Source organism: Malaclemys terrapin, chromosome 2 (genome assembly GCF_027887155.1).
Source record: "Malaclemys terrapin pileata isolate rMalTer1 chromosome 2, rMalTer1.hap1, whole genome shotgun sequence".
Classification (NCBI taxonomy): Eukaryota; Metazoa; Chordata; order Testudines; family Emydidae; genus Malaclemys; species Malaclemys terrapin.
The window spans coordinates 283,489,762-283,501,552 of NC_071506.1; the positions used below are offsets into that span (position 1 = coordinate 283,489,762).

The 11,791-nt window shown below is 45.1% G+C and overlaps 1 protein-coding gene across 6 annotated transcripts in view; it reads right to left on the minus strand.

Annotated features, from left to right (window-relative positions):
• The window catches only part of CCM2 (CCM2 scaffold protein), a 126,965-nt gene extending 118,553 nt beyond the window's left edge, over nucleotides 1-8,412 (minus strand). For all 6 annotated transcript variants that reach the window (XR_008443714.1, XR_008443713.1, XM_054016802.1 and 3 more), the window contains exon 1: nucleotides 8,157-8,412. Coding sequence is in view for 4 of the 6 variants with exons in the window: in XM_054016802.1 (XP_053872777.1) it covers nucleotides 8,157-8,186 (30 nt within the window). In the remaining 2 variants the exon portion in view is untranslated. The remainder of the gene's footprint in view (nucleotides 1-8,156) is intronic.
• Nucleotides 8,413-11,791: the final 3,379 nt, after the last annotated feature.

Here is an 11,791-nt window from a genome sequence, read left to right on the forward strand (position 1 = left end):
AACAGTCCTGCTAATACATCCCAGAATGATCACTTTTCTGCAACAGTATTACATTGACGACTCGTATTTAGTTTGTGATCCACTATAACCCACAGATCCTTTTCTGCACTACTCCTTCCTAGGCAACCATTTCCCATTTTGTATTAGTGCAACTGATTATTCCTTCCTAAATTATCAACACCCCCACAATATACCTTTCAAGATCCTCCTACATATGGCCATCGCAACATGTAGTGTACACCACATCCAGCACACTAAATGTCCCAATAACTATGCGGGTGAAACCAGACAACCACGATGCTGTTAAATGAATTTGCATAGAAAAATGATAAAAAAAAAAACAAAAGTCACCATGTCACCAGTGGGTGAACACTTTTCACAAAGCGATCGCTCTGTCTCTGACCTCTCAGTTCTCATCCTCAAAGGAAACGTGCACAACACCTTCGAAAGATGAGCCTGGGAGATTAAATTCATAATTTTGCTAGATACTGAAAATCATGGACTGAATGGAGACCCTGGATTTATGGTTTATTACAACAACCTATAACTCACTTAAACTCCCTCAGCTTCCCACCCATGACTGGAGAGGCAATAATGGGCTACTTCAACTTCACTTGAAATGCATGTTTACTACTTATGCTAAACAATCTGTTCCACCTTGTGTGACACACAGAGTACATTTCCCAGACCTGAAGAAGAGTTCAATGTAAGCTCAAAAGCTGGTCTCTCTCACCAAAAGAAGTTTGTCCAATAAAAGGCCTTACCTCGCCCATTTTGTCTTCCTAATATCCTAGAACAACACAGCTACAACAATACTTCATACAGAGATGGCACAGAAGTTTCAGCTGCCTTAGGTCTGGTCCACACTACAGACATAAAACGATATAACTACATTGCTCAGGGGTATTAAAAATCCACACTTCTAAACTGAGGCATGGTCTACACTACAGAATTAGGTCGACGTAAGACAGCTTACGTTGACCTAACTCTGTAAGAGTCTACACTCAAACGTAGCGCCCACCGATGTAACTCATCCACTACACTGACTTAACTCCCCCTCTGAGAGATGCGTAGCACTTAGGTTGATGTAGTTCGGTCAATGCAGCGCCAGTGTAGACACTGCGTTGCTTACATTGACTGTTACTGCCTTTCAGAAGCCATCCCACAATGACAGTTAAAATCGGTGTAAGCACTCCCGGTGAGGACACGCCCCATTGACACAAAGTGCGCAGTGTGGATATGCAAAAGGAATTTAATTATTGCATTCTCCGTACGTCGATGCAACTTACGTCAATTTTGTAGACTAGATTTGCCTGCAGTTATACTGACCTAACTCCGTGTAGACAGCACTATGTTGACAGGAGAGCTTCTCCTGTCAACAGAGCTACCAACTCTCAGGGAGGTGGGTTAACTACGCCGACGGGAGTGCTCTCTCCCATCGGTGTCGGTGCATCTTCACTTAAGCGCTACGGTGCATCGGTACAGCTGAGCCAATGCAGCGTTTTAAGTGTAGACCTGCCCTTAGTGTCCACTTGTAGTTGAGTATCTTTTGTTCTCTAACCAAAGTGGCTCCTAAAAGCTTAATCTTTGCTGGTCACAAACAAATCTAATGTAGTCAAAATGGCAAATTTTAAAAAAGTCCTTACACGCTTAGCTTTAGTGTCTTGTGGTAACGAGTTCCACATGTGGTTATGCATTGCATTTCTTGGTTTTAAAACTGTTGCCTCTCAATATCACTGAACATTCCCGTTCACATATTAGGAAAATAAATACATGTGCACAACATAACTTTTAATACCATATATTATTCTGTACCACAATCATGTCATTGTCATCCTATCTGAACTAAGTCCCAATCTTTTCCTTCCCCATTCATAAGGTTGCAACCAAGAATTTCTCTAGTGTAGAAATTGCATATCACCAAGGAGATTTTTCCATGTGACTAAGTTAGATTGCCTGCTAGAATTGTTTTTGCATCTCCTTCCTTGTTAATACATTTCATATTGCAGCCTGACTGATGCTTCTATATGTATTTAAGGGTGATCATGATGGTGGTTTGATTTCTTGAGCAGGGTTGTGTTTTCAATAGGTGTTTTTTCTCCTAGCAAAAACACTCCAGTAACTTTTCACCTTCATTTTAACTTTCATGTCTCACAGACATTAAGATGAACACAGTTCTACATGAAAATGATTAGCTTAGCTTATTTTTCAGTCCTTGGAGTGCTGAATCCATTAGTTTCTCCGTCTAAAATGTAATAAATATGGAGGCTGCTGATCAATATCGTAAGTGATTAGACAGGATGAATGTCTGAAACAACACATCTCATGTTGTAGAAGAAGGAAAGCATTTCATTACTTCAGTTCATTTAAACTGTAAACATTGTCAAGACTCAAGTAGCAAGATAAAAAAGGATTCCTGCTTCTCCAAGTGCAGAAAATGTGTGTGTAAATTCTACAGCATCAAGGTATGCTATTGAATAATACTGTCTATTGAAGTGGGAGATCAGAGCATGAATTTGATCCTGCAAGTGAGATGTCTTTTCAATGACTGCAAGGGCAATGTAGCTGCAACAACAAATTCCTGTCCCAGGCCTTCCTGCAGCCATTCAAGAGCATTTTTTGGGTGTCTCAAAAAAAAAAAAAAGCAAAGATCAATGACTATGTCATAAGAAAACTGAAAGGCAAATAATTAACATCACCTTCAAATGTAGCACAAGATGAGCTATTTAATAAGGAAAGATTGAAGTACTTTCTCCAGGATACAATTTCTCCAGACACATCAACTTGCAGATTTATTAAAACCAGATGCTGCAAGTGACTAAAGAAGAAATATTAAAAAAGTCAGAGCTAGAAGAATCAACACTGGCATTAATGCAAAATGGTTGGTTATAGATGAGAAGTGGTTAATTGTTACAAGCATATACACATGGAGAGGAAACATTCCTATTTTGTGCTACTCCTTCTGCAGCAGCAAAAACTACAAAGCGTCAGTTTCTGAAGATGTGAGCATATCATAAGGTCTTTAAAATTTCCTCAAACAAAAGCTTTTCAGGTGAAATCATCCTAAACATCAGAGATAGGTTCTCAGCCATTTTTCCAAGAAGGGTTAAATAATACCACTGAACAGTTCTAATGCATGTCGTGGAAGTTCAGGCATCAGTCCTTTTCAGTCCCACAGCAGCCTGAACTTCCCAATGACTATAGAAGACTCGGAGTATCTACATTCCCATCCTCCCAGCTACCATAAGTGTCAATATTTGCACTGAGGACTGATCAAAATACAACAGACACTCTGCATGAGGGGCTCTGCAGAGAAAAGTTCACAAAAGCAACTGAAGGCTTCAAACAGACTTGATAGAGTACAGGCTGGCAACACTTGCTGCGGTATTGGTGAAATCTAGATCGACCTAGTAAGAACTGGACCACCACAAGGACAGGAGAGACGCAACGGAACCTTTCTTCCACTTGCTCCTACACACAAAGCTAATCTGTTGAGCCCAAAATAGGAAGAGGCCATTGAAACATAGCTGCTGGAATCCAAGCCTGTCGTCATCCCTTCTCCTAGCATTTAACTGGAGATCCAGATATCTACCCAAATCTGTTTGCCAAGGAGGTTGTCACATATCATTGCAATCCAAATGGTGGAAGATTGTGAACAGTCACTGAAGACAAGACAGTTGCATTCAAGTGTCAGCTTTTTACAAGACTCGAACTTTTATGCAACCAACTCAAAACCTCCATCATGTTTGAATGGGTATGGGTGATATTCAGAATTAAATTAAGCATTGAAAAAAAGCAAATAAGTTGAAGGAGTAGGAAACAACAAAGGCCGGAGGCCTAGCCAGTCAAACTGGGAACTGTTAGTGTTTCTAAAGCATTTCAAACTTTCCATTTTGGACAGCATGCCATTTGTTTCATGAATACGATTATGACGTGAGCACACAGTTGAAACAAGACAGCCTGTTTTCACTCAGATGGGATTCTCACCAACAAGAAATTGTTACGACCCTTGCTCCAACACATTGTGTGACAATCTGAATTTCTGGGTTTAAACCATTTAAAATCCAACCTCCGCCTCTCTAATACACATCATACAATAAACACAGGAAGGACAATGCTGCATCTAAAAGATGAAGTCTCTCCATCAGTGATTTCATTAGCTCAGAGCTGATGTGTACTGTAAAATCCACAATGGAGTAACATGCCCATTTCACCAGCCAAATAAACAGGCTCAGAAGCTGTGACTTGTCCCAAGTCACGGGACACCAGTGGCAGATATGAATACACTCCAGAAGTCATTGTTTAATTCCATAGTGACAGGAAAGGCCTAATGCCCATGCTCTAACCACTGAGACTGCTTCAAGCATTACTCAAAATGAAATTGCAGCCTTATGATTTGTGGCAAGAACTTGGCCCCGCTGCAGTACTATTGTGGCTGTATCTAGGTTCTGGACTTTAGAATAGTCATGGCTCAAATTATAGGAATTATTTTGGGAAAGTTCTATGGCCCATGTTATACAGGAGGTCAGACTAGACAATCACACTGGTCCCTTCTGATCTTGGACTCTGAAAAACCAAGCCCATATATATTATATAAATGGTGTGGTGTTTGACACCTGCTGGCCAGAGACTAAGGACTGGTCTACGGATGGACATATTCCTGATGAACTCCATGTGTTGAAACACTTATTCCAGAACAAGAGTGCTTTGTTTCTGCTCACCTTCACTTCAGGTTAAGAGAACAGAAAGAAGAAACTTTTTTCTGGAATAAGTGTCCATACATTGCATTCATCAGGAATAAGTCCATGCGTAGACCAGCCCTGATTTCAAGGGTGGTGAGCAGCTCACCTAAAAGCAACAACCAAGCCCCACAACTGGGGCAGCAGGAACTAAATGTGTAGTAGGTCATAAGATGCCTGTCTATACTGGTCAAGGAAGCCCTCCTAGCAACCAAATATGTATCTAGTACCATTTCAACTTTACATGGGCCCTAGTCTATGGCATTTTAAAGCTGCTTCATATGTTGTAATGAGATTTTATATTGCATCCTCTCCTGTCCTTAAGATCCTACTCAGTTCCTCGTTGCTGTATCTAGGCTTGAGTGGCTACCTTGCATTAGTAAATCTGATAAAAGGCAATGGAATGCACACAGAATGTAGCTTCAAAAGGGTACAATATGGTCATAGAGCAACACCCTACAGCCCGGAACAGTAGTTTTGTTAACGGACACTATTTGTTTAGAGATCATAACCTTAGCTGGGGGGTTAAATACTGAATACAAGAGCATTTCCTGACAACACTACAAGTAGCCCCATTTAGAAGGATAGCATGTCATGTGTAACATTAAGAGTCTTGTGCTAGCACTGATCATTTCCTGGATTCTTTCTGCAAAGGTTTTCCTCAATCTTCCCCTTCAGCAGAAAAGTTTTAACAAATGCAGAAGTGACAAGATTGAGGTGTTCTCACACTTGTTTAAGTACCCAAAACAACTGTGCTTTAAACGGCTTATTTTTGGGAACAAGCTCAAAACAATTTATATTCAGCCTCTGAGTATTAATGTTACATATAGAATACTATGAAGGGAAAGTGATCTAGTGACAGGAGCACATGAATAGGAGGCAGGGCTTGGATTTTGTTCCCAGCTCTGCCACTCACTTTCTGTAGTACCTTGGGCAAGTCATTTACCCTATTTCTCAGGTTCCCCATCTGAAAGGTATCCCTATTTTACAGGGATGTCGAGAGGTTTGTCTATAAAATGCTTTTAGGTCAGAATGAAAAGCCCTATCAGTGCAGAACAAAGTGAAATATTACTTGATTTGAGTTTGGAATGACTAAAGAATTCCAGACTAGCAGGAAAAGTTACAGTTTCTAAACATGTTAACACCCTGGTCACCACTGAATAGCATCTGCATATTTCATTGGGAAACTCTGCTGCCACCTTCTGAAATAATGGTTACTGCCGGTATCTACAATCAAAATACTGGACTAATAACAACTTGTTTTCCCACAGTTATGACATCACAAGCCTGAGGAGTAATTGTTTCCCTTTTCCTGGGAAGTTAGATGCCATGGTCAACAGGGTCTTCACTATTGCTCTGAACAGCATGTATGCTGGTATTAAAGAGACAAGATTGGTGAGGCAATACCTTTTATTGGACCAACTTCTGTTGGTGAGAGACAAGTGTTCCAGCTTTCCTAGAGCTGAAGAGCTCTGTGTAAGGTATTAAGAGCGTCATAGCTAAATACAAGTGAAGTTTGGTTTGATCTTTCACCCTCCCACCCCAAAACACTGGGCTAATTTGACAGCATTAAAAGCCAAGACTTTCCATCCCAGGTCAGTGCTAAGTTAAGTTTGCTTAAGTTCACCACTTAAACAGCCAACCTACCTTTGTGGGAGTTGCACCCTTAATTTCCCCCCCCCCCCCCCATGTGTTTTTTAAAAGGCATAGGGAGTTGAATCATTAATCTTGTACTATGTATTCCTCATTTAATGAGTTACAGTAACAGGTTACAACACAGATGAAGTACAGTGCTCTTGTAGGATTATACAGTTTTAAGACATCTTGGCATTAATTGGCTGTCTTGTTGGCAGTTTCAGCAAAGAGGCAGAAGACTGAGTAGGCCACAAAGACTAAGCTATCCTCTGACCCTTAGAAGTGGTCTCTAGGTGTTTGGTGACATTGGTGAAGCAGTGTGGAGAGACTTGTACTGCTGCCGTACTTGGTCTAGAGGACTGCAGTCTCCAGGGCTGTCAAGTTGGCACCTTTCACGAGCACTATAGCCACACAAAGAAAGAAAACATGTCTTCTGAAACTGAACTGCAAGTCTGAGTCGAGTTTATTTAGAAAGACTGAAAAATGGAAGCCATAGTACAAATCTAATGCTGTATTCTAAAGACCCTTCTAAAACTACTACATAGACAAGGCAAACACCTCTATAAGCAGTCATGGTTTTCATGAATATTGTAAATATCTGATTCAAAATTAATAGGTCACTCTACCTCTACCACATTAACTCAAACATACAGTCTTGCAGGAATAGTGGTACAGTTCCCAGCTCTTTCATTAACCCCAATTAGGAAAGTTATTAGTTGCAAGTGTTAGCTAGCACCATACTCTTGGGAAGTACCACTCTCAAGAGCATGAGGCGCTTCACAGGGGAGAGAAAAAACCCACACACCATTAGAAATGTGTAACAGTCACACAGCATTTCAACCACATATAAGGTATTGTAATCTAAACAGGTAAGGGTCCCATGCATTCTCCTATTCCATCACAGGCGTGCGACAGCTCTTGTAGCTGTGATTTTGCTATGCATCCTTGTTGCTTTGCTATGTTAGATCTGGCCAAGTCCCATTCACCTGGGAGACAGACTCCCACAAGCAAGGTTCATTTAAAGGAAGATTTTTAGCTCTTTCCATTTTGCAAGAACAGATTTGGGGGACTTTAGGTCACTCATCCCCACCAGTGGGTCATTCACGGTGCCCCAGCTGGAGTGCAGCAAGACTGGTCAGGGCCAGATCAGGCTTGAGAGCAGCCTGGGGCATATGAGGGCAGCGAGAAATAGGCTTCATGCTGTTGGAGAGCAGAGGAGGGTCTGCCTGGAGACACTAAGCCTCATGGGGGGGGGGGGAGGGCGGAGAGGAGATAGAAAGGAAGTGCGCCCTCCAGAGGAGGCCTTAGCCCCTGTTGCCTCAGGGGTAGTGATGGGGAGGGGAACGGTTTAGCAACGCTGTGCTGGGGGGGAGTGAGGGGCAGAGAAGGGGCACCTCACGCTGACAGGAGGGGAGACAGCAGCCTCAGGATAACGCTGGGCAGCGTCAGGGGGAGTGGGGGGGGGTTAGCAGACCTGAAACACGGGAGGGAAGCGCCAGGGTTCAGCAGCCCCTGGGTGGGGAAGGGTGGCCGCGTCAGGGCTGCGGGGGGGGGGGGGGGGAGACACAGCAGCCATGGGGCAGAGGGTGGCCGCGTCAGAGCCCCCGGGGGCTGTGGGGGAGGGGCAGCAGGGTCCAGGCTGAAGCGGTGCCAGGGCGAGTCCAGCAGCCCGGGGATGGGGGTCCAGGCACAGCCCGGGGGGCCCGGACCAGGGCACAGTCCCCGGGGACAGGGGGATCCGGCCCGGGAGGGGGGGTTAGAGCGGCCCGGCCCCGCTCTCACCTTCTTGCCCTTCTTGCCCTCCTCCTCCATGTCTCAGGCGGCGGGTGAGGGGCGGCGGCTGCCCCGGGCTCCTGCTGCCTCCTGCGGCCCCGGCTCCCCGGGGGCATCCCCGCAGCCGCGCCCCGTCGGCGGCCGGCCGAGCGCCCCCTCAGCGGGCTGCCATGGCCGGGCCGCGCCGCGCTCCCTCCCGCCGGCCCCGGCCGCGGACTCAGCAGCCCCAGCGGCAACAACTTTTCAATCCTGCCGCCATCTTGGGCGTCGGCTTCCCGGCGTGCTCAGCGCGGGGCCGGCGCTCCCCTCCCCCCGCGCCCGGAGGGCTGACGTCAGTCCTCCGAGAAAGGACAAGGAAGGGGGACAGCGCATGTGCGGAGGGTCGAGCGGGAGGAGGGTGGAGGGAGTCAACAGAGTTGCGCATGCGCGATTTCCTCACTGCCCCACCCCCTGCAGTGGAGGCTCTTGTGGCTGACACCCCACCCACTCCCACACGTGGGCCACTGCCCTGCCCCCTCCATGCCCAGCATAGCCCTTCACCCCTCCTTGCTGCCCCCGCCCCCCACCTGGGGGCTGGGCCCTTCTCCCCTGACTCCCATCCAGACACCCCCTGGTTGCAGCCCCAGTGCCAACCATGGACCCCCCGAGTGCAGCCCCCCAGCCTGGCCAGGCAGAATCCAGGGAGCTGGGAAAAGCCGCAGGGGCGAGAGGAGCAGGCTTAGCGCCACAGGCTGGTGCAGGGGCCTGTAACCAGAGAGCAGGGTGTGGGTCACCGGCCTAGCCCAGAGCAACGCCACGCCCCGAGTCTGAGCCAGGCCCTTGGCTCAGCACATCAGCTTTATACCGGCCACAGAAAACTAGCACATCGGTTACCCCCCTTCCATCCCTGCCCCAAGGATCTCTGTTCCCTGTCTTGCATCCGAAGAAGTGAGGTTCTTACCCACGAAAGCTTATGCTCCCAATACTTCTGTTAGTCTCAAAGGTGCCACAGGACCCAAACTGGACAGTCACTACGCAAGAGGATAAATGGACACAAGTCCGATATCAGGAATGGCAATACACAAAAACCTGTAGGAGAACACTTCAACCTCCCTGGCCACACAATAGCAGATGTAAAGGTAGCCATCTTACAGCAAAAAACTTCAGGACCAGACTCCAAAGAGAAACTGCTGAGCTCCAGTTCATTTGCAAATTTGACACCATCAAATCAGGATTAAACAAAGACTGTGAATGGCTATCCAACTACAGAAACAGTTTCTCCTCCCTTGGTGTTCACACCTCAACTGCTAGCAGAGCACTCACCCTCCCTGATTGAACTAGCCTGGTTATCTCCACACTGATTTATACCTGCCTCTGGAGATTTCCATTACTTGCATCTGAAGAAGTGAGGTTCTTACCCACGAAAGCTTATGCTCCCAGTACTTCTGTTAGTCTCAAAGGTGCCACAGGACCCTCTGTTGCTTTTTACAGGACCCTCTGTTGCTTTTTACAGATTCAGACTAACACGGCTACCCCTCTGATACTTGTTCCCTACAGGCAGCTACTGTACTGGCTGCTGGCCTGAGTCGCCCTGCTCCAGCTGTCATACCCCCACACAAGCCCCAAGGTCTCCTACAGGCGCCTTCCCCGTCCTTGCGGCTCTTTCTCCAGCTTAGCCACTTGCTGGCTTTTAGAATCACCTGCTCTCTCACTGATCTCTGTCTCAGCTGAGAGGCTGTTTGTCCGTCACTGGTGAGGCTGGGCCCAGCTCCCTTACAGGGCCAGCCACCCTGTGATCCCGGATAATTAGTTTGCAAGAGTACTGCCCTTTGCCTTCAGTAAATGGGATGGGTTACATGGCCCAGCAACTGTCCAAGCCAAAGCCACATAGGAACTGTTGCCAATTCACACACTTTGATATTCTTATGATATTTGGTGGCATGTGATTATCGGAGAATTTCAGATTTTATTTTTAAAAGTCTAGCAGATAAAAGCTTGCCACTATGAACCCTGAAAGCTCAAAAAAACAGACACCTCATTAAAAAAAAACATGATTTTTAAGCCAATCTCATGATTTGTAAACCAATGTCATGATTTTTGTTCACAAAAGTTTAGCAATATTGTATAAGGAGCAAAAAACAGCTTTGTAGCTGTTTGCTATCTTAGGTGGTTTGTAGACCTCTTGTAACCTGTATATTGAAATGTTAGATTAAGTTGATAAAGATAAGAGTGTAATAAAACCTAACAGTTTTCAGGTTTGAGCTTTTAGTTTGGTTACAGAACATTTATTTAATAGAGGACCACTAGGTGACACTTTGAATGATACAACCAAAGTTTATTAAAAAGAAAAATAATTAAGCAAGCAAGCATGCAATTACTACTTACACAGTACTATGATCATACACTCAAAAGATGAAATGGTATATCAGTGGGTGATCAGTCCACTGATAACCGAATGATGTACAGCCATATAATCCAGGAACCTAACAATATCCTTTGCATGTTCATTGGAGCTCTCCTGCAGTTTAGCAAAACTACTCCTTTTATATTCTATTATAATATTAATTAACATTAAACTGCCCTTTACCATCATTATATTTCTGCCACCTTCTTCTTGGCTCTTTACATTACACATTATTTAAATTAACCTCTGCACCGATGTCTTTTCCATACTAGCAATATAGATATTTTAATAAAACATACATAATTCTCAATAATACTGATTAAAAACCTTGCTTAACCCAGTTATAACCAAAACAAAATGGTAACATAACCCTGGGTCATGGCTTTGCTAACTCTTACTTTCCCATAACACTCTGTCTCCAATTTATCTTGAACTTTTCTTATACCAGCAACTCCAATTTTGCATACCCCTCTAGGCTTGGGCTAACTTAGGCCCCAAACCATACTTCTACTTCTTTCGTAACCCAAACCACCTTACAGGCTTCGGCCATGAACCTGCAAAAAGTTGCACAGATCAGGTGCCTAACTTTACCACTGTTTGTGTTTGCCCATTAACCTAACTAGGATTATAACTAGGGAGAGACAACTGATCTCTCTGTAATGTGTGGAGTGTGTGCTCATGTGTGGTTTATTATATTGACTGGCCTTTTCTACGGAGAGGATTTGCCCTCATTCCAGCCATGAGGAACCTGCTAGCAGTGTAGTTGAACCAATGCAGATGTCCTACGGTAAACAAGGAAAACTGTAATTTGCCCAGTGCAGTGTGAAATCGGGATGAACTGCTCTGGCAGCAGTCACAAGTTTGCCAGTCTACCGACTACCCTGTATGCAGCATGTGTGAATGTGCCAGGTCCACGTGGCATATGTATGAGCGTGCATAGTCTGAATTTGCATATGACAGGTGTGCAAGTTGCAGAGTACATTGATGCGTTCGTACCCGCATTGTGTGTGTTTTACGCAGTGTGGTAGCCATGTTGGTCCCAAGATATTAGAGAGCTACGGTGGGTGAGGTAACATCTTTCATCGGACCAAGTTCTGTTGATAAGAGAGAGAAGCTTTTGAGCTTCCTCAGAGCTCTTCTTCGGGTCATTGTGTGTGTTTGGCACACACGCACGGTGTGTGCACCCGTACCATAGGTGTCCACGTAGGTGGAATAAATGTGCATGATAGGTGATTAGATGGCACATGTACATGTAGTCACG